We start from the raw sequence: 27,681 nt of genomic DNA, 5'->3' as shown, positions 1-27,681 counted from the left end.
GTGTTGTGCTTCCACAACAGCCATACAACTGCAGCATGCCTCATCAGTCAGTCTTAATGGGATCGGCCCGATGTAAACCACCCTGAGCCATTTTTGTAAGGGTGGTATATAAAATCAATCAATCAAATAAATAAACTTTTGTACAAGAGCAAAATTCCCCCCACTTTACACTCCTGGCCGCTGTCACTCCCCTTTCTCATTATTGGCTGAGAATGACCCCTTTCTTAGCCTGTTTGACCCAGCAGCACATCACTGGCTTGGGCCCGCTCACCCACCCCTTCTCATGACTGGCTGGCTAGGTGCGCAGCTGCAAGCCATCCCTCCCTCCACCTGACTGACAGGCTCATAGGCCAAGGAAATGCTGGCTTCTACTCAATAGAAGCATTCCTATTGCGTCTGAACCTGTCAATCAGATTGAGGAGTGGTGGACAGAGCTGGAGTATATAGCCAGCCAATGAGGAGGAGAAAGGTTGCTACCTGACACTCTCCCCCTCCGCCCCCAAGGCTCGTTAACCTGAAGTGGACCCTGTGATCTCAGAGCCCAGCATATCAGTGAATTGGGGAGGCATGAGGAGCGAGTGAAGAGTGAGCTGTTGCCTAGCCATTCCATTGTAACTATGGCCCCCTTTCCCTCCTGGGGGGTGAGGGAGAGAACAAGAAATGCTACTTCTGATAATTGTATGTCACATATACACACAAAGTATTTTTTCTTTAGAAAACTTTCTCACACAAATTTAATCAACTGATCAATCCACCTAAAATCATGTAATTAATCCACTAAGATAAGATGTTTTTAATTGGGTGGCAGCCTTACTTCTATAAATACTTGCACACTTTGAATCCCTAAGTCATGCTTTTCAACAGTACTAATCACTATAATAATTCAATACCGAAACTATTTATTTTCCTAGACTAACATACAGGGAGCTTGTCAAGTCTCTCAGCCAATATGGTTCAATGAACAGAACTGCCTAGATTTGGGCCTGGGAGACTTAAGTTCAATCTGAGTTCAGCAAGAGACTCAGAGGATGGCCTTGGGCAAATCAAATGATCTCTGTCTCTTCCCGCTCCCCAAAATGCAACATGAGAATATTAATGACCTGCCTCAGACTGTACAAGTGAGGAAATGACAATAAAGCATTTCACACATCACACAAGATCTACAGAAATGGTTCACACACACTAAGATTGCAGTGCAGAATTGCAAGTTTTTTCTATGCTATATTTTATGGACAGTCATTTGCTCAAGAATGTTTTAATATCTGAAAAGAGACACACCAATAGGAGAAATTAACACATTTCTGTAGCAAAGGAAGAAGTTGCTGCGTATTAAGTTTGCCTTGCTAACTGAGCAAAGAGGCACCTTTTAAAGCCATGATTCTCATATATTTAGCAGGTGGAGAACAACTGTCCCTATCCAAACCAAGTGCAGCATCCTTCCGGAGCCTGCTGCTAGTGTCTACCTTATATTTCCTTCTAGATTGATTGATTGATTGATTGGTTGATTGATTGATTGTTAAATTTATACCCCGCCTTGCACACGAGCAGCCCTACCCAGGAAGCCCTACCCGGATCGGGCTGCTCATATGCAGCGCCGGGATCAATCTCAGTTCTGGTGCTGCCTCCTTGGTTTCTACTTGGGTTAAAGGGTGCAAGGGCACCCTTTGCTCCAAATAAAGGGCCGTGCATATGCTTGGGCTGCATGCAGTCGGGCACCTAGACACTCAAATCCCAGGGGAATCCCCAATGCACTGCGCTCATCACATGATGCATTGTGGGATTCCTGGAGGCCGGGACGATGAGTCCCAGCCTCCAGAGATCCACACTGCTCCATGCAGTGCGGACCGTGTGGTGGCACGCCTGTGAGAACTTCAAGGATCATTAGGTGGGATGGAGTTGGGTTCCTCCCTGCCTTCCCCACTGCCCACCCCGCTGCCTGGTCATGAGTACCTTAAGTCTTCAGCAGCATAGTTCTCACTGAAGCAGTAAACCTGTGAATGGGCTGTAATACACAGGCTGCAATTTGGAGGGACTTGCAGTGCTCCATTCACGTTGCCACCCGCCCCCCCCCCACCACAGAACAGGAGCATGTCAAAGATAGTCATTACTTTTCGATGTGCAGGGAATTTTTGGGATAGACAATTACTCAAATATGCAATACCTGCCGGCAGTCTGAACTGGTACAGCTCAGACACAGGTTTATCACCTTAATGAAAACTAGGGCTTGATCAATCTACTTCATATCATCAGCACAAACTAAAGCTGTTTGAATTAAAGCAACTCAACATTGCATGAAATAGCAACTACCATCTTATAGGCCTGAAAAAGAAAGAGCAAAAGAAGATGTTACTAGATGCATTTTTTTAAAAAAGGAAAAGCAATCTCTGAACCTGTAAACAGGAGTGGAAGAGTAAAAGAGTAGAATGTGGAAGGAACAGATTAACCCTTTCTCTTTCTGCCAAATGCCTTAGAAGAATACCCCCCCCCCCAATGCTTTCCCAAACATGGGGCAGATAAGACATGAGAATGAAATTGGCTTGGGAAAGATGATTTTGAGAAGTAAAATGGAGTGGGGGGGGGGAGAAAGGGAGACTGAGCAGCCCCTTCCCCTGCCATTTCTCGACTTAAACTGATAGCCTCATGTGGTGTCATTTTAATTGGGGCAGGGAAAAGACTGTTCACGCATCTCCTATGTAATGCCTAGTTTGGCCCACAGGAAGCAATGGGAACTAGTTGGTTTGAAGAAACTGGTCTTTTTCAGCCCCGTTTCAAGGGGGATTTTAGCACATCTGAGCACCAATCAAAGCTTAAAGCCTGTAATGGTCAGAAAGATTTAAAGGAACCAGATATATTTATTTTAAAAAGATGGATAGCCATCTTCAACTGTTTAACAGGATTACATAAAAGGAGACAGGTGCCTATTGTTCTTTATAACTGCAGACAAGTAGAATAAAGGGTAGCAGGTTACACTTAAAGGCAGGCTGAGAATATATAAAAGTTTCATTACTAAGCGCAGACCTATATGGAAGCAAGTCCCACTGAAACCACTGGGATTTACTTCCAAGAAATACTGTTCGGATCAGGCTCCATATATCCAAGTTACCAGGACAATTAAAGAATGGAACCAATTGTCAATTTTTTCTTTAAAGGAGACGATGACAACACAGCACTAGTTATGTATAGGAGAAATACTGGGGTGGACTAAATATTCTTAGTGAAGTGGGTTTGTAGGAAAATTGTAACTGGAAATTTTCCCAGTGCCCTTAATAGACTATGCCCTGATCTGGCATGTTTATTCAACTGATATCTAGCTTTAAAGGGGGGGGGGGGGGCCTTAAGGAAGTACCGATGCTAGCTTTATGTGCTATATACAATCTTATAAAAGTTTTCCTAATAGCAACAAGTCTTTTTTAACCAAAGTATCTGACTAGTAAAAAATTCAACAACACACATTTAATGGGGTTTAAATATACTCAAATTGAAAGCGAGGAATTTTTTAAAAATTGTAATTCTTGTAAAAGTTTTAAGATAACACACAACCACATTTTAAACAACAAATAGTGTTTTATACAAACACTTTGAGCCTCCCCAACTCAGTAAATGAAATGAGATACTATTCTCTGTGTTTGTTGTTAGGGATGTGCACAAATCTGGTTTGTCTAGGTCGGTTCGAACCAGGGTGTGGAGGTTCAGTTTTTGTTTTGCTTGAACCTCCTTGTGGTTCAGTTCTAATTCAAATCTGGTTCGAACTGTTTCAAACCTGTTTGAACTGGTTTGAGCCTCCAAAACTGGGTTGGGAAGTAGGCACCCATGGGTGGATTCATAGTTTGTCATTGAAAATCTCATATGCTGCCACAGAATCTACACTCAGAACACCTCAGAAACAACAAAACCCAGTACCAGTTGGCACCCTCTGTGCACTACACCACCACTCGCTCTGGGCCACCCCAGCACCCCCCAAGTACAGTTAAGGGCTGCTGAAACCTCCATTATTCCCTATGGAAAAAAACCTTAAAGATGAGTAAACTTCAACAAATCACAAAAAATCAGCCCTCTGCCCAATTCCTTTGAAATAATTCTGGTAGCTTCCTTGCCCCCATTGGGCACTACCACCCACCACACTCCTCTCTGGGCCACACCTTTTCCCCCAATGTGAAGCAAAACATTTGCTGGAATCCCCATTATTCCCTATGGGAGGAATAAAAAGAAGAAGAAAAAACTTCACAAATAATCGCAGGAGTCTATGGTTGCTTTGCTGTATGGGGGGTGGTAGGCACCCCTGGGTGCCTACCACCCACCCAAGTTTTTTTGCCCCATGGCACTCCACATAGGGAATAGTGGGCAATAGTAATAAAAATTTCAAAAATTCATTAAAAATCGTAGGAGTGTCCGATTGCTTTGGGGGTTGGGTGGTAGCTGGCACCCGGGCTCGCAGGCAAGTCCAGTGGTTCTCTGGTGGCTAGCCCACCAAAGTAGCCCTCCCCTTAGCCCAGGTTAGCGGAGTAAGCGCTCTGCTAACCTGGGTTCTCTAATCGTGTGCCACTATGGTGCGGCTCCACACCATGGCAACACAAAAGGAGACCCCCGCAAGGAGGCTGCAAGCAGCCTCCCAGGTTTGGAGGTCTCTCCAGGATGCTCTGCATACTCGTGCAGGGCATCCTGGAACTTCCAGGGGCCACGTAGCCCCCAATCCCTGCCGCCCTGTCGGCTCCATTACAGAGCCAGCAATCATGCGGGTGGCCAATTCGGCCACCCAGCTACGAGCGACTGTTCGTTTCCCCGCAGAACCCCCTCCGGCACTTCACACTGATCGTGTGAAGCGCCTCAATGAATGAGCGTTCGGTTCTTGTAATCATTCCTCCTGCTTCCTCCTCTTCTTGAGCACTCTGATCCGCTTCCTGAATTAGGTTATATCTGTATTGACAAGGTATGGTTTGTGCTGGCCCTCCAAGTCAGCACTGGAAACCACAATGAACCCGTGATTTTCAGTTCTAGTTTGAAGAGCAAGAACAAATGATAGCTTGTTGATTCAGATCAACAGCCAAGTATGGTTTGTGCTAAACCAAGGGTGCAAAGTCATCAAGTGAACATGAGTGAATGAGGGGAGGAGGAAGGAGGAGGTACCTCAGAAACCTGATGCTTGGCATTACATGTGAACCAAGCCTCTGGTTACTGCAAGCTAGGGCTTGGTGCAATATCTGAATTAAGTCTAGATCATATTTGCTCTTGTCTTCATCTGTAAAAATGCAAATTGATCTTCTTGGATTCAGGAGTCAAAGTTCAAATCTCCTTAACTACACTTCAGGTGTTCTCCAGATATTGTTCCTCCTTTGAAGTCTCCTGAATCTAGAAGACGTCATTTTAAGAGCTTTAACACGCTTCCATATTTGCCAAAAACCTTTGGTATAGACCACATTACATTACAGGAGAATAACCTGTTAAAGGATAGACTAAGACAAGATAAGCAGCACAGAAGTCTCTGACCAGTGTGCACCAGTAGTGTCTCATCACTATTACTGCATCAAAGCATGAACAAGCTCTTCCAAAAATGTGACTTTATTTCCACTTGATAAGAGATCCAAACCGCAATGGGCATCTTGCATCCATCTTACATTTTAACAGGCCATTTGGACAGAAAACATTGGATAAATATCAGCCTAAAGCCATTTTAAGGACATTGTACACTAATATTGGGTCTTACAAATCTTCTAATGGGGCCTGTTGAATACAATTGCACAAAATGCATTTTCTCTGGCTAGATCTTAATTCATGTGGACACGTGGGCCATTGTGCTTGAAATTGGCAAGAGACAACAGATCAGCAGAGGGGGAACGTATACAGCCCAGAGGACTTTGACAATTGCATCAGAGACAAGCAGGCTGGCATAAAACAGAGAATGATAAATTTTTAAGGACCACCCTCTGGATTTTAGTCACAGGAGACTGTGAGATAATGTGCACAGCTTTTTGGGATATGCATTATTGAAATGGGTCTGTCTAGCCCTGAAACACACAACAATGTTGCCTTCATTTAGACATTTTTGTTTTGCAGCTGTCCCTGCAAAAGCCAAATAATAATGCTACTTTAGGCTTCTATTGCACAAAAAATATCATGCCTGGTCAAACATGGAAAATTCATTTTAATGCTCATAAAAACAAAAACAAACCACTGAGAAGAATCTCTTCAGTACCTATGTTTCTTACACATAAAGGTCAAAATAATCATGAGAAATAAATAAAAATAAAAGATTGTAAGCATTCCAACAACAAAAGATATGCCCAAGGTAGCCAGTTTTCATATTATTTCTATCCCCAAACACTTTGAATAACATTTACACTGCATACCACTGTGTAATCTAAATCAATATGCTAAATCATTGTAAACCGCTTAGAGAGCTTCCAGCTATAGAGCGGTATATAAATGTAAGTGCTATTGCTATTGCTAATCTTTCCCAATTAGGACTCCACTTATGGATTTATTTGTATGAATGTTAGTGATCCATTAAAAAGATACTAATTTTCTCAAGATAGTAATTTTTAATACTTGGACAAATGTTTCATAAGGGTCCTTCATGCAGGCCACTGACAGTGTCCTATTTTTAAAAAAATCTGTGTGCAGTATGAGTTTTGTTCTGGCAGCAGTATCAAGGCAGTCTGTGTGCACGTGCATTCAGAGTGGGGCCCTCCCGATTCAACCTGAGCGGGATCTAAAATTAACAGAGTAGACATGTCTGCATATGCCTTAGAGGGAACACTGGCCACACCCGTACTTCTTCCTCCTCATTAGCAGAGACTTTTGCTCCTTAAAAATGTTTTTTAAAACCAGTTGATTTTGTAGTTATTCCACTCATTGCACAACCCCTGCATTTCAGAGTTCCGCAAGAACTATCAAAGTGGCACCCCCATTTTTACTTCTTTAATATCAGAGTTATCATCATATTTGGGCTGCATTGCTATGCTTACATGGTAACTTAACAAGTTGTTTTAGTAAGAACTAATCTGCCTGCTTTCCTTTCACTGTCTCTACAACTGGACTAAATTTGTTTCAGATCGAGCTCCACAAGTTAGATCTCTTGAGTCTCAAATGTTAATGTGTCTGCCATCTTGGATCGGGGTGGATTACATCAGTACAAACTACACCATTGAGGTGTCCCTGTGTGTCACTCATTACAGCTGTACCTCATTTGGTTCAAATTGGTTAGACAGTCTACAAGTTAGTGCACTTGCACCTCAAAAGTTTATGTTGTCAAAAATGTTTACATGTCCACCATCTTAGATTGGGGTAAATGAAATCATCACAAACTATGCCATTGAGGTTTCCCTGTGTGTCCCTACAACTGTACCCAATTTGGTTCATATTGGTCCAGGCGTTGCAAAGTTGATGTGGGGGGACACATACATATATGGACACACTGTATGCCAGGTGATCTCATACGCCTACTGGAAAGTAGGCTAAAAAGCACTGGAGAGTGCACATGTACTATGACCATTAACATTACTACAGACTAGATGTTCATAGTAACTTACAGTAATTTGTACTGCAATAGGAACATATGAAGCTGCCTTATATCTTCAGACCACTGGCCCATCTAACTCAGTATGGTTTACACAGACTGGCAGTGGCTTCTTCAAGCTTACAGGCAGGAGTCTCTCTCAGCCCAGGGAGGTACTTAGAAGTACCAGGGAGGGAGCTTGGAACCTTCTGCTTGCAAGCATGCAAATGCTGTTCCCAGAGTGGCCTCATCCCCTAAGGGGAATATCTTGCAGTGCTCACAAATGTAATCTCCCATTCAAAGTCAAAGGAGACAATTCTCAAAGGAGACAATTCGTGCTTGCTACCACAAGACCAGCTCTCCTCATTACAGCAACTGACTTTCCTGAACAAAACAAAAAGAAAAATAAGTCCTTTCCTTACAACATAATCACATTCAGTGAACATGTGGAGGGGACAGTGCTTGCTGGCTCCATTCCTAATCTCCACATGTTCAGTTAGATATCTGCATAGCTCCTACACAGATACAACTGTATGTGCATAGACTGTATCTTTCTGCATAGTTGTATTTTGGTGTGCACAGAACTTTCTCCACATGATAAGCAATCATGGAAAAGCAGTATTTAGAGAGAGGACATAGTTCAGTGGTAGAATACCTGCCTGGCATGCAGAAGGTGCCAGGTTCAATCCATGCTATCTCCAGGTAGGACTGGAAAGGATCCCTGTCCAAATCTTGGAGAGCTGTTTTGAGTCAGTGTGGACAATACTAACTAGATAGACCAATGGTCTAAGCGTAAGGCAGCTTCCCAAAAGCCCATATGGACAGGTGAACCTCGCCAACATAAACCATTCTGCGTAATTGGTCAGCTAATTGGCACCCGACCTTGGCATATGTGGTGGGGAAATGGTTCACAAGGGGTTAATTTCACATATCCATGGGTCGGGGGTGGCCAAAAATGATCTCCGAGGTCATTTCTGGTCACCATTTTGAAAAAAGGAGACATTTTGTGCTCATTAAAAAAACAAAACACACACACACACACACACACACACACTTCCTCTCACAATTTTTTGTGGGAAAATGGGGGGGATCAGGGACTGGGGGGGGGGCATTCCAGGAAAGCTGGAGACCTGTGGAGCATGGTTGGGCACTTTATCACTGTTCCCTCTAAGGTGTGTGCACTCACAAGTTTTTGGATGTCCGCTCAGTTCATTTTAAATCCCACTCAGGTTGAATCAGGAAGGCCCCATTCTGAATGTCGGTGCGCACACACTGCCTTGATACTGCCGCCCAGAATTCCGCCCAGAGATTGGGGGGGGGGGATCAGAGGGACTACTGCACTTTACTTCCCCCTTTTTTGGCTGATTTGGCAATTTCCCCAACTGCCAAGAATCTAACCCACACTCCATTCCCAATGCTTTAATGCCCCATTATCTGCAGTTTTGTTACCGGTGGAAAACCGTGGGAATGGAACCCCTGCGGATAAGGGGGTACACCTGAACTGTAGTACACATATATATTGTATTCAGACTGAATAGATGCAGCTCAGGAGAAGAGATACTGCATTTGATCCTGCTCGCCACTCCATGTGTTTATTATAATGCTAAAATGTCTATGGTGAACGTGACTGGAGCAGAGCCTCTATGACCTGAAATAAGCTAACATTTAAGAAAACTCCTTCTTCACTATGAACCCCATCATCCATTGAGATCATCTGGAGAGGTTTGTCTGCAGTTGCCACCAGCTCGTCTGGTGGCTACACAGGGATGGGCCTTCTCTGTTGCTACCCAGAATGCGCTCCTTGCTGAAATAAGTGCCTCCCCATCTCTTACAACTTTTTAAAGTCTCTAAAGACACATTTATTCACCCAAGATTTTTTTTTTAACTAGGCTTGTCGTTTTAAAATTGTTTCAAGGTTTTAATTTCTGTTTCAATTTGTTTTATAACAAAAATATAACAAAACTGTAAACCACCCAGAGATGGCACAAAAAGACTGGTGCTCTAGCAAAAACACACCGGACTATCCCTTCAAATGGCCTCCCTAATACTACTACTTTTATACTGCTTTTCAACAAAGTTTCCAAAGTGGCTTACAACGAAAAAGAATAAATAAATAATATGGTTCCCTGTCCCCAAAGGGCTCACAATCTAAAAAAGAAATATAAGTTAAACACCAACAACATCCACTGGAGGGATGCTGTGCTGGGGTGGGATAGGGCCAGTTGCTCTCCCCCTACTAAATATAAGAGATTCACCACTTTGAAAGGTGTCTCTTTGTTCAGTTAGCAGGGGTCTCCATGTGTGTGCAAAGGCTATTTAAAGGGTTAGCCCAGTAGGAGAGGCCGGAGGGCTGCGGGGAGGGATGGCAGGTCGGGTCACCGCCTCCCCACTGCTGCGAGCTCTGCATTACCATCCCAGGAGCAGTTCAAAGGAGCCTCTGCTCCTCTTGTTTTTAAAAGCAGCAGCCAGCAGGTCATGGGGTGTGTGTGTTTGTGTGTGTGTAGAATTGCCACCTCCCCCACCCCGCATGCTCTGCACAGTAAAGGTAATTTCCTGGCACCCATTTTTAAAAAAATAAAAGGCTGAAAGGAGGCTCTCCTTCTACTCCCCCAATACAGGCTGAATCGATTCAGATTCAATTCGAATTGAATCAAGTTGGCCTGTTTAGGGATGATTAGATTTGTGTTTGAATTCGAACATGTTTTGATTTGAACTCAAATCAAATCAAGGTTTTTAATTCATGCCATCCCTAGTGGGAGGCGGGTGCTGGGTTGGGCGGTTTTTCCTCCACCATCGATAAAATCCTGGGAAGACAATCTGGGTAGGGTGCACCCATTTGACCCAAGTCCTGCCTCCCACATGATCACTCTCCCATCCTCTGATTGCAACAGCCAAAAGTCACTATACATGAGCTATGTACAGCAAGGCTCCCCACTAGCCCCACAACTATTGTTATTAAAAAACTCTATTATATATCTATATCTACCTGGATGGCTTTTTGTGTTCTGCCCCTTTTAGCACCAACACAGCAGTCCATTCATAGATAGGAAGTTTAATGCCAACAGTACAGGTTAAAAATCTCAATGAAACGTAGCCCAACCAAATGCAATATCACCTGTCAGTCACCATCATGCAAGCCTCCTTAGCTCTTACCAAGTTCTACATCTTGATCATCAGTAAGAACAAGAATGATGTTTGGACGGATATTCCTGCGGTCCCTTTGAAATCTTCCCTTCAGACGCTGATTTAATAGGAAAGCTGAACTGTCATCCAACAAGAACAAAACAGTCATTATGAATAATCCCACGGCAACGCTATACTGTGCCATACTGCAATGATTTTGCATGCTCATCAAACAAAGGTAGGCGAATGTCTTCTATTTCTTCTTCAAAGGGAGATCTAAGAGGGAGCAAAAAGACAAAACAGGTAAGTGTACACGCAGTTAAAAAAACAACACCGCACCAATACATTTTTATCAACCATTTGCTTTAATGTAGAAAAATGAGAACAGAGTTCATCTTTTAAAAATGAAGACCATAACATTTTGGAAGACCAATCTGTAAATAATCCCACATTCCCTCAGCATATCACTTGCACAAGCTAAAAGCTGAGAATTCAGGGCCAATTCACATACTACATATATATGCACACAACTGAAGTGTGTACAGGAAGGTGCATGTCTGTAAACATGGAGTGGATACCTGCCAAACAGTCACTGCTGATTGCATTTTCCTAGTACAGGTCCACTGCAAGTCCTCCAGGGTTTAAAGACATGCTTCTATAGTCTGAAGATGCGCATCTGCTACTCATATTTTATACACTTATCATAGCAAACAGCTGTGTGGCATCAGCAAACATAACTGCCACATTTAGTATGCATTTGTCCTTAAGAGAACATCAGTTACAGAACTAAAATCTGCCAAAAAGAATCTTCAGTATTGACATTTAGCATTAAAGGCAAAGGAGGATGTACATTATTTATTAAAAAAATTTGTTTATGCAACCTTAAACAGAAAACAAGAGGGCTGAACTAGTTTAAAATAAAGCATGGTGAGAATTAAGACCCTAGTGTTTTCCTTAACAGCCAAATCTGCTGTTTACCACTAACAGTTTACCGCTTACATATCATACATTGTTTGCAGAAACAAAAATCTAGGCAGAACTGAATACACCCAAGTTAATCACCTAAGGTTACAGGAAACATCAGCTTCCCACTAAACTCTGCCCTGACAAAAAAAGGATGAAGCTTTCCCAAAAGAAATTTCTATAGAAAATGTGACACCACCACAAATTAATTGGGTTCAATGTGCTCAGAAAAACACAGATTTCATTTAGGGCAGCATTACAAACCTAATTCTGAACTGCTTAGGTGGGTGGATGTTCCGTGTTATGTCAACATAGCTTTTGTCATTTTCTCAGGGCTTTGGCTTTTTAGGTCTATCTTGGGGGGAAAGTGTCACTAGCTGCCAAACACTGACTACAATTACATCTACAATTACCTACCAAAAGGCAACAGCTATCATTCCCCAGGAGAAATTAAAGTTCCAATCCCCTTTAATCCAGGAAATTATGATCATTCCAGCCAGCCATTCATCAGACTGGTGGCACACAAATCAAGTCATCAGGAGGGCTACTTTTCTATTTTACTAACTCAAGAGGGCTGTATTGGTACTTTAAATCAAGGAAAATGTCTTTTAAAAATAAATAAATATTTTATCCCAGTATTTTAAATACACGTTTTTCTGTTCCCATCTTTCAGTTCCCTCTCCCCGTTTCTTACTTTACTCTCTATTTTGTACCATTTCCTTCCCTCCCAAAATGGCCTCTTTTCTCCTCTTCCTCACTTTGAGTTTGGAGACAGCAGCACAATTTCATTTTCCCAGCAATTCACACCAGTTGAGTTGGGGGTCTCAAACGTAGAAAAGCCTGGCTACAACAGGCTGAGAAACTGGCACCAACTCTATCTCCAAGAATCCAGGAAGAAGAGGAGCAATACAGATGTATAACCAGAGTACAGATTATAACAAATCCTTCATTAAGAAGCTGGCTTAAAAGTGCAAGTGCCCCTCTTCTCTCTCTCTCTCTGGTCAAAAAGAAGCCACAGGGGCCTCAATCTGAATTAGAATTATGGCTTGGGGTGGGATGAGGAAGCACAATACTTTCCACCTGGGCAATTTTCCTGCTGAAAACCAGCCCCTCCCAAAACAGCAAACAGCCACTTGGGGGCAAACAGCCTTTGGGGCATTTTCAGCCAGTGAATTCCCTTGCCCCACTCCCAATCCAGACTGGGTCCCCTTGTGATTTTTTGATGGAAAATAAAACAAACATGCAATTTCAAGCCAGTCTCTTAATGATGCATTTAGAACAGATAGTTGTTCCCCAGAGACATATGTATTCTCTCATCTTCGCTCCCACTTTTTATGAACTTGAGAAGACCATAAATGTCTCCACAAACATTTCTGGGAAAGAGCTGCAAACAATGAGAATTTGGAATACCTCAGGGGGGCTGCAAATAAGCAGGGGGGAAGTTGCAATCAGCCCTTAGACTTTTTGTGCAGGCTTGTTCCAGAGCCGTACAGCAACCAAATATAATCATAGCCCCTTATTTTCCTACACAGCAATTTCAATGTTCAGAGCAGGGCTGACAAGTGAAACAGCAGCACTGTGCATTATTTTTCTATGCAACTTAGCTCTTTTTTTTTTTTAATGGAAGAAAAGGTAAGAACACATTATTGCTGCTGCTTTTTGCAGCCTCCCCCCATACACACACACACACACACACACAGAGAGAGAGAGAGAGAGAGAGAGAGAGAGAGAGAGAGAGAGAGAGAGAAGGCAACACTAACTGGAGGATATTGAGACAATTCTTTCTTCACAGGAAATATGAACCCTATTCAGACATGTTGCATGAGTGTACAGACATCTGTGCTCTCATACATGTTTTTGTGTGAGTGACTGTACCCGTGCTCATTTTAAAAATGAACCTGGGTAAAGGCTTCTTGAATGCATGGTACAGAGAGGAAGTGTACTGCTGTACCTGAGTTCAGCATAATGTGTGATTAACTGTACCTGTGTACAGATCTGTGTACTAGCCCTATTCAGACATTAGCACTGCTCATGGTTATAGTGCTGCAGTGGGTCAGAAGTTCCATCCCCGTGCATTACTCACCTCCTCAACCTAGCTGTTCATGGTTACAGCAGCGTTTGAAGTCATTCACACCATCAAAAACTGTGTTCTACCCAAGTTTGGGAGCTGTGTGTGCTTCCAATTTTCAGCCATGAGGAAACAAGGTAGGAAGAAAACCTGGGTAGAAGTGATTGTGTGGAAGCAGGTAGGAGAAAGAGCTACCCAGATTTTCCTCCTACCTTGCTTCCACACAATCAATTCTACACAGGTTCTCTTCTTACCTAGCTTCCACACAACCAAAAATTGGAAGCGCACACAGCTCACAAACCTAGTCAGAACAGAGTTTTTAATGGTGTGAATGACTTCAAACGCTGCTGTAACCATGAGCGGCTAGGTCGAGGGGGTGAGTGATGTGTTGGGATGGGACTTCCAACCCACTTTGGCACTATAACCATGAGCAGCATTACTGTCCGAATAGAGTTACTGTGTACCAGTGGTAGTCAGTGAGCCCTTGGGTGGGCAGGGAGAAAGGGAATGGTGAACTTTAAAATTGCCAAACTTGAGCCTGGTGCCCAAACCAGCTTCGCAAGTGCTCAGCCAGTCCCGTGCTCCACCCCACGTCCTGGCTGCTCAGTTGGCTGATGCTCGTGTGGGGCAACCATTTGCATGTGGACTCTGCAAATGGCCTCCGTGCATGCCATAGGCCAACTGAGCAGCACAGTGGGGCATGCAGTAGAGCCTGGCTGAGTGCATGGGATGTCAAGTTGGGCACCAGGCTCACCTTGCTGATGATGGTGAGTTCATCAATTTTAAAGCATTCCATTTCCTTTCTCAATGCCCACCCGTCCCTGGCTCACTGGCCACCACTGTTGCGCACACTGTACATCCATTGTATAAGTGTTGAACATAATGTGCAAATAGGGCTTTTCAGTTGTTCAATCCAATGATTGAATGAGCACAGAGAGGGAAGCAAAATCATGGCAGCAGGCCCAACCTCTGATCTGTGTGTGTTTCACTGAACATCAGAACACAATTTATCTGCTTGTAGGAAAGGCTTTCTCTCTTTCTCTCTGCTTTCTCAAGATTCCCAATAGTGTGTAGAGACTTTCATATTCAGTGTATGCACATATGCTCTGCTCTGATGAGACTGGGGACAGATCAAAGGCAGAGTGGCCAATTTAATAAGTGGGAGCCTAGAAGATTTGTAGGGGTCCCAATGGCTTTCTGTAGGGGCCTGAACTGATCTAATCCACATGCCAACCATTACTCATCTTTGCTGTAATGAAACGATGAAGAAGTATTGGTTTCCTGTATGGACTTGTACCAGGACAGTTGCAGAAATTCTGTCCTGAATGCGATAGTGTAGATGAGATGGTGGTGTTGGAAGGAGGGGCTTGGATTTTTCAGGATCTGGGAAACAAACTTGTACAAAAGGGACAGCAGGGACCACTTAAGCTGAAATGGAACCAGACTGCTGGCATTTATCAAAAAGCAGCCAAAGCAGCTTTTAAAACAGCCCCTGGGGGAAGCTGTCGGAGCTCAGTAGAATCTGGTTTGAGAAAACTCATCCCTGTTTTCCAGATTATCCAAAAGGGGATAGGGTAGAGTTTGGAAACAAGCATAACATAGAATATGACAGTCTGTCAAAGAGACCAAAAGGCTACAGAAGAGAAGGCACACACCAACACCTTTTGGAAAGGAGACAAAATATAGGTGTTTATATGCAAATGCTAGAAGTCTTTGACTGAAAAAGGGAATGCTAGAGAGCTTATAAACGAGAATATAAAATATAGTAGGCATAATGGAAACCTGGTGTAACAGAGAGAACTCATGGAATACAAACTCTATAGAAGGGACAGGGAAAGGAGCACTGGGGCTAATGTCGCTCTTTATGTCAAATAAGGTATAAAATCCAACAAACTGGGAGGACCAAACCTCTCCACAAAATCATTCTGGGTGGCAATACCAGGCCTAAAAGACAATTTGTTAGTGAGGACATACTATTACCCTCCTGATCAAAATGCTAAGGGTGATTTTGAATTGGAGAAAAATCAGGGAGGTATAAAAGCTAGAAAGTGTGATAATAATGGACAACTTCAATTGCCCACATAGACTTGGTAAATTCACGTTAAAATCATGATAGAGGGGCCAGATTTCTAGACACTGTATCTTAGAACAGGTGGTCATGGAAACAGCCAGGAGGAGGAGCCTAGGACCTGGTGCTCAACAGGAGTGTTGCTGAACCGACAGGGAACAGCAACCATATTGCTATCAGATTCAAAAGAAGGTTATAGGTTTTACGGCATGTTCAAGTAGAGCTGGGAAAGAGCTCTCTCTGGGGAACTTTGCTATTGCCAGTCAGTATTATTGACAGTACCTTGCTAGGTAGACCAATAGTATGAGTCAGCATAAGGCAGCTTTATATGAGAGCAAAGGTTTAGGCTTATTTAAAGCTCAGTGGAAGAGCTTTGTAGGCAGAAAGTCCTGTATTCAATCCCTGGCATTTCCAGGTAGGCTGGAAATACCCAAAGAAGCTGCTGTCAGTCATTGAACAATGGATCGATTCAATATAGGGCAGCTTTCTATGTAACATATATGATGCAGTTTCTAATCTGTTTTCCCATTAATAATAGAGTATATTCAAAACAATGGATTTTAAGAAAGTTCTATGATAGGGTACTTTTTGTCCATTTTATATTGGCGCAGCAGGGAAATGCTTGACTAACAAGCAGAAGGTTGCCGGTTCAAATCCCTGCTGGTACTATATCGTGCAGCAGCAATACAGGAAGATGCTGAAAGGCATCATCTCTTACTGCGTGGGAGGCAGCAATGGTAAACCCTTCCTGTATTCTACCAAAGAAAACCACAGGGCTCTGTGGGCACCAGGAGTCGACACTGACTTGACAGCACAATTTACCTTTAATACAAAGATATGCAGAAAATTAAGCATGTTTCTTGAAATATTGCAGTAGATTGTATCCTGCAATAATATACTGCAGAATTCTTTAAATACATGTTAGGGGGGAAACAAATGTGTTAGAACTGCTTTGTGTGTAGATTTTTGCTTTTGAAGGAAGCTTTGTTTTCTGCAGATTCAATAAATAGCAACCATACTGCATAAACACAGAAAGATTCATCTTAATGACTTTGAGAGACATGATCTTAGTTAATTGGCTTTTCAAAATTATTATAACAAGTTCATGGAAGATAGAACTGTCAATGGCTGATACAACAGCTAAATGGAACTTTCATATAAAATGAACATCAGAGGGACTGTGAGTGACAAGGGAAGGCAGGGCCTTCTTCACTGCAGAGCCTAGTTGTGGAATGCCCTTCCCAAAGAGGTTTGCTGAAGTTTGCTGGCCACAAGTGCCACACCCAGAGCAAACAGTCCCCACCTCTGCTCCTCACAGGCTTGCCACAGCTATCTCCTGCAATACAGACTGCTTCCTCCCCACCACTGCTGCAGAATAAGGTTGATTTCTCTCTCAGCAGAAAGGCTACTCGCAGTGGCGTAGTGAGGCTGGCGGTGGCCTGTGCCCTGGCCCCACCCCCTCATCTGACGCCGGATGCAGCCCGGCTAGCCACACCCCTGTGTCTGATGCCAGACGCGGGGATGTGGTTTCCCACATCCATTGGCCCTGCCATCAATAAACCCAGAGACCCAAGTAATCACATACGTCTGCAAGCATGAACTCCACCGAAGAAAGCGCCAACTCAACATCCATTCCCACCCTTGTCAATATAAGCAGGAAGACTTGCTGCTGTATTGAATTGTTAGATGCCAGCAAAGAGACACTGGCAGCCCTTCTCACCCTTAAAGGGCAGGAGGATGCACTCTCCCCCATCCGGAAAAGAGCAAGAAACTAGAGAAAGAAAGGGGGGTGGAGCAAGCAGTAGGAAGGGCCCAAAAGCAGCACAGATTCAGAAGTTGGCATCTCCTTGCAAAGAGTTAAGGGGCTGCAAAGTGGGTGCTCTTGCTCAAACTAGGGGAGGACAGCAGAGGCCACCTGGACTGGGGAACAGCCCCAGACTGAACCCAGGCGACTACATAGCAGCACCCTCAACCGCAGGGGGTTCCCTGGGGCAGACCATGCAAAGGAACCCCTGTAGACTCAGGCACAAGAGAGGCACCTGGCGTAGCCCCTGTACTCGCAGTGCCTCCAGTCCTCGTCAGCTCCAATTCCATTTCCAAGACGCAGATTGAGACAACACTCCACCACCCTTCAGTAGCCCTGCAGCCTGCACGCAAAGCCACCCAGTACCTGTCCACCTCACGGCTGCTGCCACTGCCCCCTGCTTGCTCCCAGGGCTCGTCCCTTACTCTGAGGCTCCTGCTCTGCTACCCATCTAAAATGGCAGCTCTACCACTATCGAGACATCAGTGCTGTTCCAGCCACACTGGCAATGTAGCACGGTCTATCGGCAGCGAGACTAGGAGCGGCTCTCCCTGCCCAGTTAGGGAAAGTCACTCCGGCTGTACAGTGTGTCCAGTTTCAACCCCGCGCGGTCCATCTGAAACCAAAATAACGCCTCTATGTCTGATGTCAGACGTGGGGTGAGCGTGTCTGGGGTTGCGCTCGCTGCCCGATTGGTGGGCAGCCCGGGTTCTTTGAACCCTTTCGCCCAATGATGGCTCCGCCCCTGGCTATTCTACAGTATCAACAAAATGGTAGGTAGACCACAACTGCTAGAAATAGGCGTGGCAGTAGGGGAGCGGGAAGTAGAGAGGCAGGGCTTCCTCTCAGATGGGAATGAAAGCCTCTTCCATGACAGGGAGGAGAGAGGGAAGGAGGGAGCGAGGGAGGCAACCTAGACTGCAACTTCAGGGGAAAGCAGGATTCTGGGTGTCCAAGCTGCCATCCCTGCCTGCCTGCCAACAATGTACCATGCTCAGAAGCTGTTGCTGGAGCCCCAGAGAGGCAGGATCAGCGAGGGGAGGGCAAGAAGATGCCCTTAGCAAGTAGAGGGGCTAAGGGCATTTCCTTGCCCTCCCCTCGCTGCTCCTGCCTCTCTGGGGCTCCAGCAACAGCTTCTGAACACCTGGGGAGGAACAGAAGTGTAAATGGATACAGGCTGATGGAAGACACCCTTCAGTCTGTTAATTTCTAACTTCCCAGTTAATCCCACTAGGCAGAGTGATGGAACTCCTGCCTGAAATGTTTTGTTTTCCTTGCCTTCCCCTCATTATTAATAAAACAGTGCTATCATTCTGCTTGAAGCTTAGCAAGCACCATTGCTGCTATACCATTTTGATGGGACCTTGAACAGTTGAGTCCTACAACATCCATCCAGGATGACCCCTTGTTATAGCACTCTCCAGTTGTGGGGAGCAAACCCTGGAGTCCTGGTACATCACCCAATTACACTTGCTGTTGGCTATTCAGTGTGTTGGCAAGGGTCAGCTTTTTAACAACAACAAAAAATATTTATATACCACTTTTCAACAAAAGTTTCCAAAGCAGTTTACATGGAGATACACCCTTGCTGAAGCCTTTTCCTGGCCGCTCAGATGACTTTTATCTTGATTTATTACTGTCTAAATTTGATAGTATGAGTACTAACTCTGTGGCCAAGTTTTGTTACATTGCATGTAAGTTGCGTATTACTATTTTATGATGTCTTATTCTCTTTTTCCTTTTTGCTTGCGTTTTGTTCTGGTCATTGATCGAAATAAAAGCTGATTCTGATTACATGGAGAAATAATAAATACAAATAAAATGGCTCCCTGTCCCCAAAGGGCTCCCAATCTAAAAAATTTTAGGAAAACTTTTGGGCTCAATGAAAGTGGACTATGGGATAGCTATTTTTGATTTGGTTTTCTTCAGAGCTTAAGGAGATGAAGCAAATCAAAAGATGCTTGGAGCATCGTTGGAAGAAAACTGGTGCCGAAGTTGACCAAATTAGATTACTTGCTTATATTTGGGTGTATTCTAGGACGATAAGAGTGGCGAAATCTCACTATTTCTCCGCTCTTATCACATCAGCCGATTTTCGTCCAGCTGCCTTATTCCGAATTACCCGCTCCCTTCTTAGGAAAGTGGATCCAGTAGATGTTCAATCTGGCCGCTTTGATCAATTTGCTTGATTCTTTGCTGATAAAGTCGCCCGCCTTTGGCTAGAGTTGGACTCTACTTCTATAGGATCAGGTCAGATAGAGGAGAATCTGCCCTGTGACATTACATGGGACACCTTTGAGTTGGTCGAGGACATGGACACAATTCTTTCGGGTATGGATGCTGCAGCATGTTGCTTGGACCTTGCCATTCTTAGTTGGCTAGATTAGCCGGTGGGCAGCAGGTGGAAGCTGTGTGGCCAGAAGTGCTTTTGCCCAGCTTCATCTGGTTCGCCAATTACACTCTTACCTTGGGCGGCAGGCATTAATGACAATGACCCATGCCCTTGTTATCTCCCGTTTAAACTATTGTAACGCTCTCTATCTAGGGTTACCTTTGAGGATGACCGGGAAGCAGCAGCAGGTCCAGAATGCAGCGGCTCATCTACTCAGGGGTGCCAGAAAATATGACAGGGTAACACCTCTCCTACAGTCATTGCACTGGTTGCCTATTCGCTTCCGAGCTCAATTTAAGCTCCTGGTTCTCGCCTTCAAAGCCTTGCAGGTAGGGGTGTGCAATTCGGGTTTTTGGTGATTCGGTTCGGGACCCGAATCGAATCACCCCCGTTCTGTTCTGTGCCCGAATCTGGGCTACCCGAATCACCCCTCCGAATCCGAATCGATTCGGGTAAGAAAAACGGGTCCCAGGGGCAAAATAGTGGGGTGGGGTGGTAGTGCCCAATAGTTGGAGGTATTCTGAGTGTGGATTCTATGATAGCTAATGAGATTTTCAATGAAACACCATGAATCCACTCTAATTTGCTATCATAGAATCCACACTCAGAATACCTCAGAAACAACAGAACCCTGTACCCCATGGGTTAGAAACCCATGGGGGTGGTTGGCACCCTATGTGCACTACACTACCACTCACTCCGGGCCACCCCAGCACCCCCCAAGTGCACTTATGGGGCTGCTGAAAGCTCCATGTATACCCTATGAGGAAAAAGCTTAAAGACGCGTAAACTTTAACAATTCCCCAAAAATCAGTCCTCTGCCCAAATCCTTTGAAAAAATTCAGGTAGCTTCCTTGACCCTACTTGGCACTACCACCAGCCCCACACTGCTCTAGGCCACCCCTTTGCCCCCCACATGAAGCTATACATTTGCTGACACCTCAATGCTTCTCTATGAGGAAAAACCTTAAAGACGCGTAGACTTCAACAATTCCCCAAAAATCAGCCCTCTGCCCAATCACTCTGAAATTGGGGTGGTAGCCTCCACCCATTATGCACTACCACCCCACCCCACTCTTTTTGCCCAGATCCCACGCTATGCCCCCGAACTGCCCCAAAGACACTAAAACTTAAAAAATTCCCCAAAAATCAGCCCTTTGCCCAATTCCCCTGAAATTTGGGTGGTAGCCTCCATCCATTAGGCACTACCACCCCACCCACTATTTTGCCCCTGGGACCTGAAATTTGAGCTGACGTCACATCAGACCTTTTTGCATTCAAATCAATGTAGGCAAAAAGGCAGGAAATTCAAAGAGACATCATCCCGAATCACCCGAATTTTTTGGGCACGAATCAGGGGTGATTCGGCTCGGCCCCGAAAAATATCGGGGGACATCGGGGGTGATTCGGTTCGGACCTGAATCACCCGAAATTGCTCGTTTCGGGCACAGATCGATCTGTGCCCGAAATTTTTTGCACATCCCTACTTGCAGGGCCTGGCACCTGTCAACCTACAGACCCGCCTTTCCCATCCAGTTACATCCCACCCGGTTAGATCAGCTCAGATGGCCCTTCTGTCGGTCCCTGATTTCTGAGATGTTCGGGGCTCTAGGACCCATGAAAGGGCCTTTTCGGTCGCTGCCCCGATCATTTGGAACTTTCTCCCCCTACAGATCCGGCTAGCACCTTCCTTACCGATCTTTAAATCGCTATTGAAGACTTTTCTTTTTCGCCAGGCCTTTGCCCTGTAGTTCATTTTTCTGTTTTTTGGCAGTTACTTTAGTTCTTTAATAATTTTTAATTATTAATGTAATGTAATTTTTAATGTTGCCTGTTTGCCCGTTGTTGTACACCGCCCATAGTCTTCGGAGTCAGTGGTATATTAAATGTCTCTAATAAATAAATAAATTTTATTTTCTGCTCTTATGGACTGATTCACATTTTAAATTGTCGTTCTATGTCACTTTGAGTGTTTTCCCACAAAAAGGTGACATATACATATTTTAAATAAATAAATATTCAAAGACAGTATACCGCTGAGCATCAGATGCTAGGAACAATTCAAAAATGGATGGCAATAGTCTTCCTAACTAGTTTGCAAGCTTCCCGAGGTATCTGGCTCACCACTGCTGAAAAGGAGTGCCAGACTAGATGGACCTTGCTCTGATCTTGCAAGGCAATCCTTATGCTTGTCTTTAATTGTTCTTGTATTTTAAAGTTTAGAGCTTTATTGTTCATTGTAAGGCCCTGGGCCCAGTGGTGGTCCTCATCAACCCCATATACAGCTCCCTAGTTGTTTTTTTGGTCTCTGTGAAGCTTCAGCCAAAGCTGAATACTCAGCACAGTCCCCCTGGCACCATGCAGAGGCTATCATTCTTACCGTGCAGTGCTGCTGCATTTCCCCATCGCCAGGTAGGGGAACCTTTATGGAGCCCTCTTGGAAACCATGTACAGAATGCTGGGAAGTGTAGTCCGTCCCACTGCTTTCCCCACAGAGCTCTTAAGAGAGGTCTCTCTCACACATACACTCACAGAGAGTGCTCCCAGCACTGGGAAAAGCACAGTACTATGCAGAGGCCAACGTAGTGGGAAATGGCATCCACACTGAGTGTTGAGGGAGCCGATGTGGCTCCCGCTTGAAAAATATTGAAGATCACTGGTTTAGATTAATGTATGGCTTTCCCCCACCCCCCAACATCATAGCTTTGCTCTGCAGTCTTCTATTCCACAGGGTTGTTCTTGTTGTAACAGGAGGCAAAGTTCTATGAAGAAACTGAACTGAGTATATCAGGTTCCAATTATTTCATCAGTTCAAGGATTCAATGAGTCAATTTTTGTATAAATTCCCCCCACACAGCTTTTGTCTAGGCTGACAACAAGCTCTACTAATGTGACAGAAATCAATTAAAAGTGACACAAGGGGAAACTGCTTTTTATAAAGACCAGAAGTGGCTGAGTTGAAAGCGGGGAAAAGATCCTAGCCCAGCAAGCTTTGCTTGGTGAAAATAAGTTGCTTTACGAACAGAATGCCAACAACAAAACACTCTCCCCTTTCCTAGTACATTATTTCACAGTAAATGTTATCAGTCCATCTCTGCCACAGACTCCCTTTGCTCAGATAAGCCTTGATTAAAAAGGTTCCCAAGCTGTGGCAAAACTATTGGTCTGAGAAATTATGATCAAGCTTTCATAGACCTGCAGAGGGGAAAGGACAATTAAATTGCAATACTGAACCAATAGATACACAGCGGAAGACCAGCACAAGTATGAACACTGTTTTTCTGGTATGAGCACTTGGAGCTTGAGGGTGAAACCGCTTGATCGCCTATCTCCAGCAGGTCCCTCTAGGGACTTCATAAGTCAATGACATCAGGGTCTGAACAAGCTAGATTTCATTTAAGGGTGGTGGAATTTTAGCTCTTGCTGTTAGGAGAATGAAAACTTTCAGAACCTGGCTAAGTGCAACCTGAAAAACAATGTCTGGTTTTATGGTACATCTGTGCCAGCTGTTTCTCCCAGGATATGTCCCAGAACATTACGAGAACAGCTGGTGCAGTCTGCACCTCATCCCAGGTGGTTTCTGGGTTTTGTACTGTGGACGTCAGTACATCATTAATGAGGTACTAGCTTTCCTGCAATTGAAAAACACAAGGAATGTTGTCTCCCACAAGATTGCTATATTATACAAGATTGCGAATAACTAGCCTACTGTTTTATGCAGCACATTTGTCAGTTGTCTTTTCTTCCTTGTTATTCCAATACGTGAGTGTCTCTCACACATTCATATACACTAGAAATGCACAAAAAGCAAAATGGGAGTAAAGAGGGGCAAACCAAAATGAAAGTACAGATATTAAATCTAACAGAACAGCACTAGTGCAAAATATGTGTACGTATTCATTCATTCTTTTGGTGAAGAATCTGCAGTGAGTTGTGAAAATGACTTCTATGAAGTCTTTGACACAATCCCCCAACCCTTTGTGTCAAAGACTTCACAGATGCGATCTTCAGTACTGACTGCAAATACTCATAGCATACTGTAACTATTTATTTTATTTTATTTTATTTAACATATTTCTATACCTCCCAAAACTTATGTCTCTGGGAGGTTCACAACCAGATAAAAACAAAGATAAAATGTTAGTTTAAAAAAAACACAAAAAATTTAAAACACAGCAATTTAAAAACAATTTTGAAAAACAATATTCTAAAACCAACATTAAAACAATATCAGTTAAAAGCCTGGGTGAACAGATACGTCTTTAAAGACTTTAAAAAAGTTGTCAGAGAAGGAGAGTCTCTTATTTCATTAGGGAGTGCATTCCAAAGCCTCGGGGCAGCCACGGAGAAGGCCCGTCCCTGAGTAGCTGCCAGACGAGCCGGTGGCAAAAGCAGACGGATCTCTCCTGATGATCTCAGTGGGTGGTGGGGCTCATGACGAAGAAGACGTTCTCTTAAATACCCAGGGCCCAAGCTGTTTAGGGCTTTATAGGTTACGACCAACACCTTGTATTTTTTCCGGAAACATATCAGCAGCCAGTGTAACTCCTTCAATACAGGAGTAATATGGTCTCTCCTGGATGACAAAGAGACCAGCCTGGCTGCCGCATTCAGGAGCAACTGTAGTTTCTGGACTACGTACAAGGGCAGCTCCACATAGAGCGCATTGCAGTAATCCAGTCTGGAGGTCACCAGCAGATGTACCACTGTCTTGAGGTCATCTACCTCAAGAAAAGGGTGCAGCTGGCATATCAGCCGAAGCTGATAGAAGGAACTTCTGGCCACTGCCTCAACCTGGGATGCCAGGGAGAGACTTGGATCCAGAAGCACCCCTAGACTGCGTACCTATTCCTTCTGGGGAAATGTGACCTCATCCAGAACAGGCAGATCAAAATAGTCTCTTGAGTTTCAGCCCCGCACAATGAGTACCTCTGTCTTATCTAGATTCATTCTCAGTTTGTTATCCCTCATCCAGCCCATTACTGCCTCCAGGCAGGCATTTAGGGAGGTTATGCCCTCTTCCGATGATGCCGACATGGAGAAATAGATTTGGGTGTCATCAGCATACTGATAGCACTCTGTACCAAATCTCCTGATGATCTCTCCCAGCAGTTTCATGTAGATGTTAAACAACATCAGAGACAATACGGAGCCCTGAGGGACACCATACAAAAGTTCAGATTTTGAAGAACAACAGTCTCCAATGGACACCATCTGGAACCTGCCTGAGAGGTAGGAGTGGAACCACTGCAGAGCAGTGCCTCTCAACCCCAACTCCCTCAGACGCTCCAGAAGGATACTATGGTCGATAGTACTGAAAGCCGCAGAAAGGTCCAGAAGGACCAACAGAGTCACACTTCCTCGGTCAATTCCCAGTTGGAGATCATCCATCAGGCTGACCAAGGCAGTCTCCACCCCATAGCCAGTCTGGAAGCCAGTTTGAAATGGGTCTAGATAATCCATTTCCTCCAAGACTGTCTGGAGCTGGGAGGCCACCACCCTCTCAATTACCTTGCCCAGCCGCAGAAAGTTGGAGACAGTCCTGTAGTTACTCAGCTCTGCGGGATCCAAAGTAGGCTTCTTCAGAAGCAGTCTAATAATTGCCTCCTGAAGACTAGGAGGCATCCTACCTTCCCTTAGAGAAGCATTTATAATCTCTACCAGGCCTTCTACAACAACCCCTCTGCCAGATAATATAAGCCATGTCAGGCAAGGATCAAGAGAACAAGTGGTGGGCCACACCGTTCCAATCAGCTTGTCCACATCCTCAGGAGTCACAAACTGGAACTGATCCAACCTAACCACATAAGAGGAGTCGCTGGACACCTCCACATCAGACACTGTGGAGATGGAATCTAAGTTGGCCCGAATAAGAGAGATTTTGTCCGCAAAGAATTCATTAAACACATCACAGCGGGTGGTAGATGGTTCCAAATTCTGATTCAAGGGAGGAGGGGCACATACTAGCCCTCTCACAACCCTGGACAACTCTGCTGGACATGAACCCATATTGGGGATGCAATACGGACAGAAAAGAATAGCTTCTTTGCCACACGTATCGCCTGAGCATAGGTCTTCAAATGAGCTCTATGTTGCAATCTGTCGGATTCAAGCCGAGTCTTTCTCCACCTGCGCTCCAGTCGTCTACCTCGCCGCTTCAGCCCCCATAGTTCTTCCATATACCAAGGGGACAGTTTTGAAGCAGGTCAGAGAGGATGCTTAGGAGCAATCATGTTTACCGCCCTGGTGAGTTTGCTGTTCCAATTCTCCACCAGGGCATAAACAGGATCGCCGACAAAGCCGACACTGAATCCCTCCAAGGCTTCTTGAAATCCTATAGGATCCAATAACCTTCTCGGGTGGACCATCCTAATAGGCCCCTCGCCCCTGCGAAGGTGGGGTGTGACTGTGAGTCCAACCTTAACCAGATGGTGGTCCATCCATGACAATGGGGAAATCACAGGATTCTGTGATTTCCAGAAACTAAGCCCAAGTAGGTGTAACAAATAAATGCACATCTTCTCTCATTTCACCCATGCCTCCATTTCCCTTCCCTGCTTCTATTCTCCCTCTTGTGGTTTTCTATATCATAAGCCCCTAAACCACAGGGCTCTGTGCGCGCCAGGAGTCGGAATTGACTCGATGGCACACTTTACTTTACGGCAGGTACCTGTGTTCTTATATTATGCAAAGCAGCATGACCATTGATGTCAGCTGACCCAGGAAGTCATTTGGAGTGCTGGACTTGGGAACGCACCAGGGTTCGAGTGTGTACAACCCTGGCACCAGCCTTCACCCTCTCACCCCGATGCTCACTGGCAACACCCTGCTTTCGCCTCAGTGAGATGATCTCACTTTTTGGTGCACAATTGTCAATTCACAAGAACCTTTTGGCTGGAGCATTGCCAGTGAGGGATTTGGGGTGCTTCTGACATACCCACAAATGAAAATTTACTCTCTCCCTTTGTTTTTCCCTTTGCTGCCACAACCACTGCTTGGTTTTGTTGACTGGTGGTGGCAATGAAGATGGAGCTTGTTTGCCAATCTACAAAACCAAGCAGCAGCTGTGACCAAGGGCAGGGAAGAGCCAGTCCTGCACTGCTGTGTTCATGGGGGTGTAAGAGGAATCCCAAATCCAGTGCTGGCAATGCTCCAACCTGGGGGTTCTTGTAAGCAAGCCAACGCATGTCTGAAAGATGAGGCCATCTTGGCAAAGGGAAAGAAGAGCAGTGCCAGCAAAGAAAGTGGGGCTGACAGCAGCACCAGGATGTGTCTCCAGCAAGGAGATGCCCCAGGATGAGTCTTGCTTGCAGTGCCATTTGGGTGAAGACCAGCCCTGGATGTCACTCACTATACAACAGCAACAGCAATAACCACATCAGATTCTTGTTCAAAGAATTAGGCCAGTCTACTAATCAACCACCTTAACTTTTGACTGCAAATAATCCCCGCAAATGCATGAATGAGAGATGTAAGAATGATAAAAGTGTTTACATCTAGGAATGGATAGATCCCTCCAGCAGCAGCATCAGTCCTTGGAGGAGCAATCTGCAGCTAAGCCCAGCCTCTGAAGGAATCTAGCAGCAACCAACACATTTCAAAACTAAGAACGTATTGAGTTAGATGTATTGGAAGCCAAGCCCTTCAGCAGCAGCTTAGTTATACTTGGACGGGGCAGTGGGAGAGAGAAATGTCCCTGGGCCCGAGGGACAGCTCCTCCTTGCTCTTCCCTGCAGCTTTTCTGAAGAAAGTGGCAGGGGCCCATCTTCAC

General features: G+C 44.7%; 1 protein-coding gene across 12 annotated transcripts in view; it reads right to left on the bottom strand.

The window, feature by feature from the left end:
- Window positions 1-27,681, bottom strand: part of SULF2 (sulfatase 2) — a 450,340-nt gene that overhangs the window by 126,472 nt on the left and 296,187 nt on the right. For all 12 annotated transcript variants that reach the window (XM_053248097.1, XM_053248106.1, XM_053248102.1 and 9 more), the window contains one exon: window positions 10,646-10,891. In XM_053248097.1, coding sequence (XP_053104072.1) covers window positions 10,646-10,844 — 199 coding nt within the window. In that variant the 5' untranslated portion in view covers window positions 10,845-10,891. The remainder of the gene's footprint in view (window positions 1-10,645; window positions 10,892-27,681) is intronic.

Source organism: Hemicordylus capensis, chromosome 4 (assembly GCF_027244095.1).
Source record: "Hemicordylus capensis ecotype Gifberg chromosome 4, rHemCap1.1.pri, whole genome shotgun sequence".
Classification (NCBI taxonomy): domain Eukaryota; kingdom Metazoa; phylum Chordata; class Lepidosauria; order Squamata; family Cordylidae; genus Hemicordylus; species Hemicordylus capensis.
The sequence above is the reverse complement of the archived record's forward strand: the minus strand, read 5'-3'. Positions and strand labels throughout refer to the sequence as shown.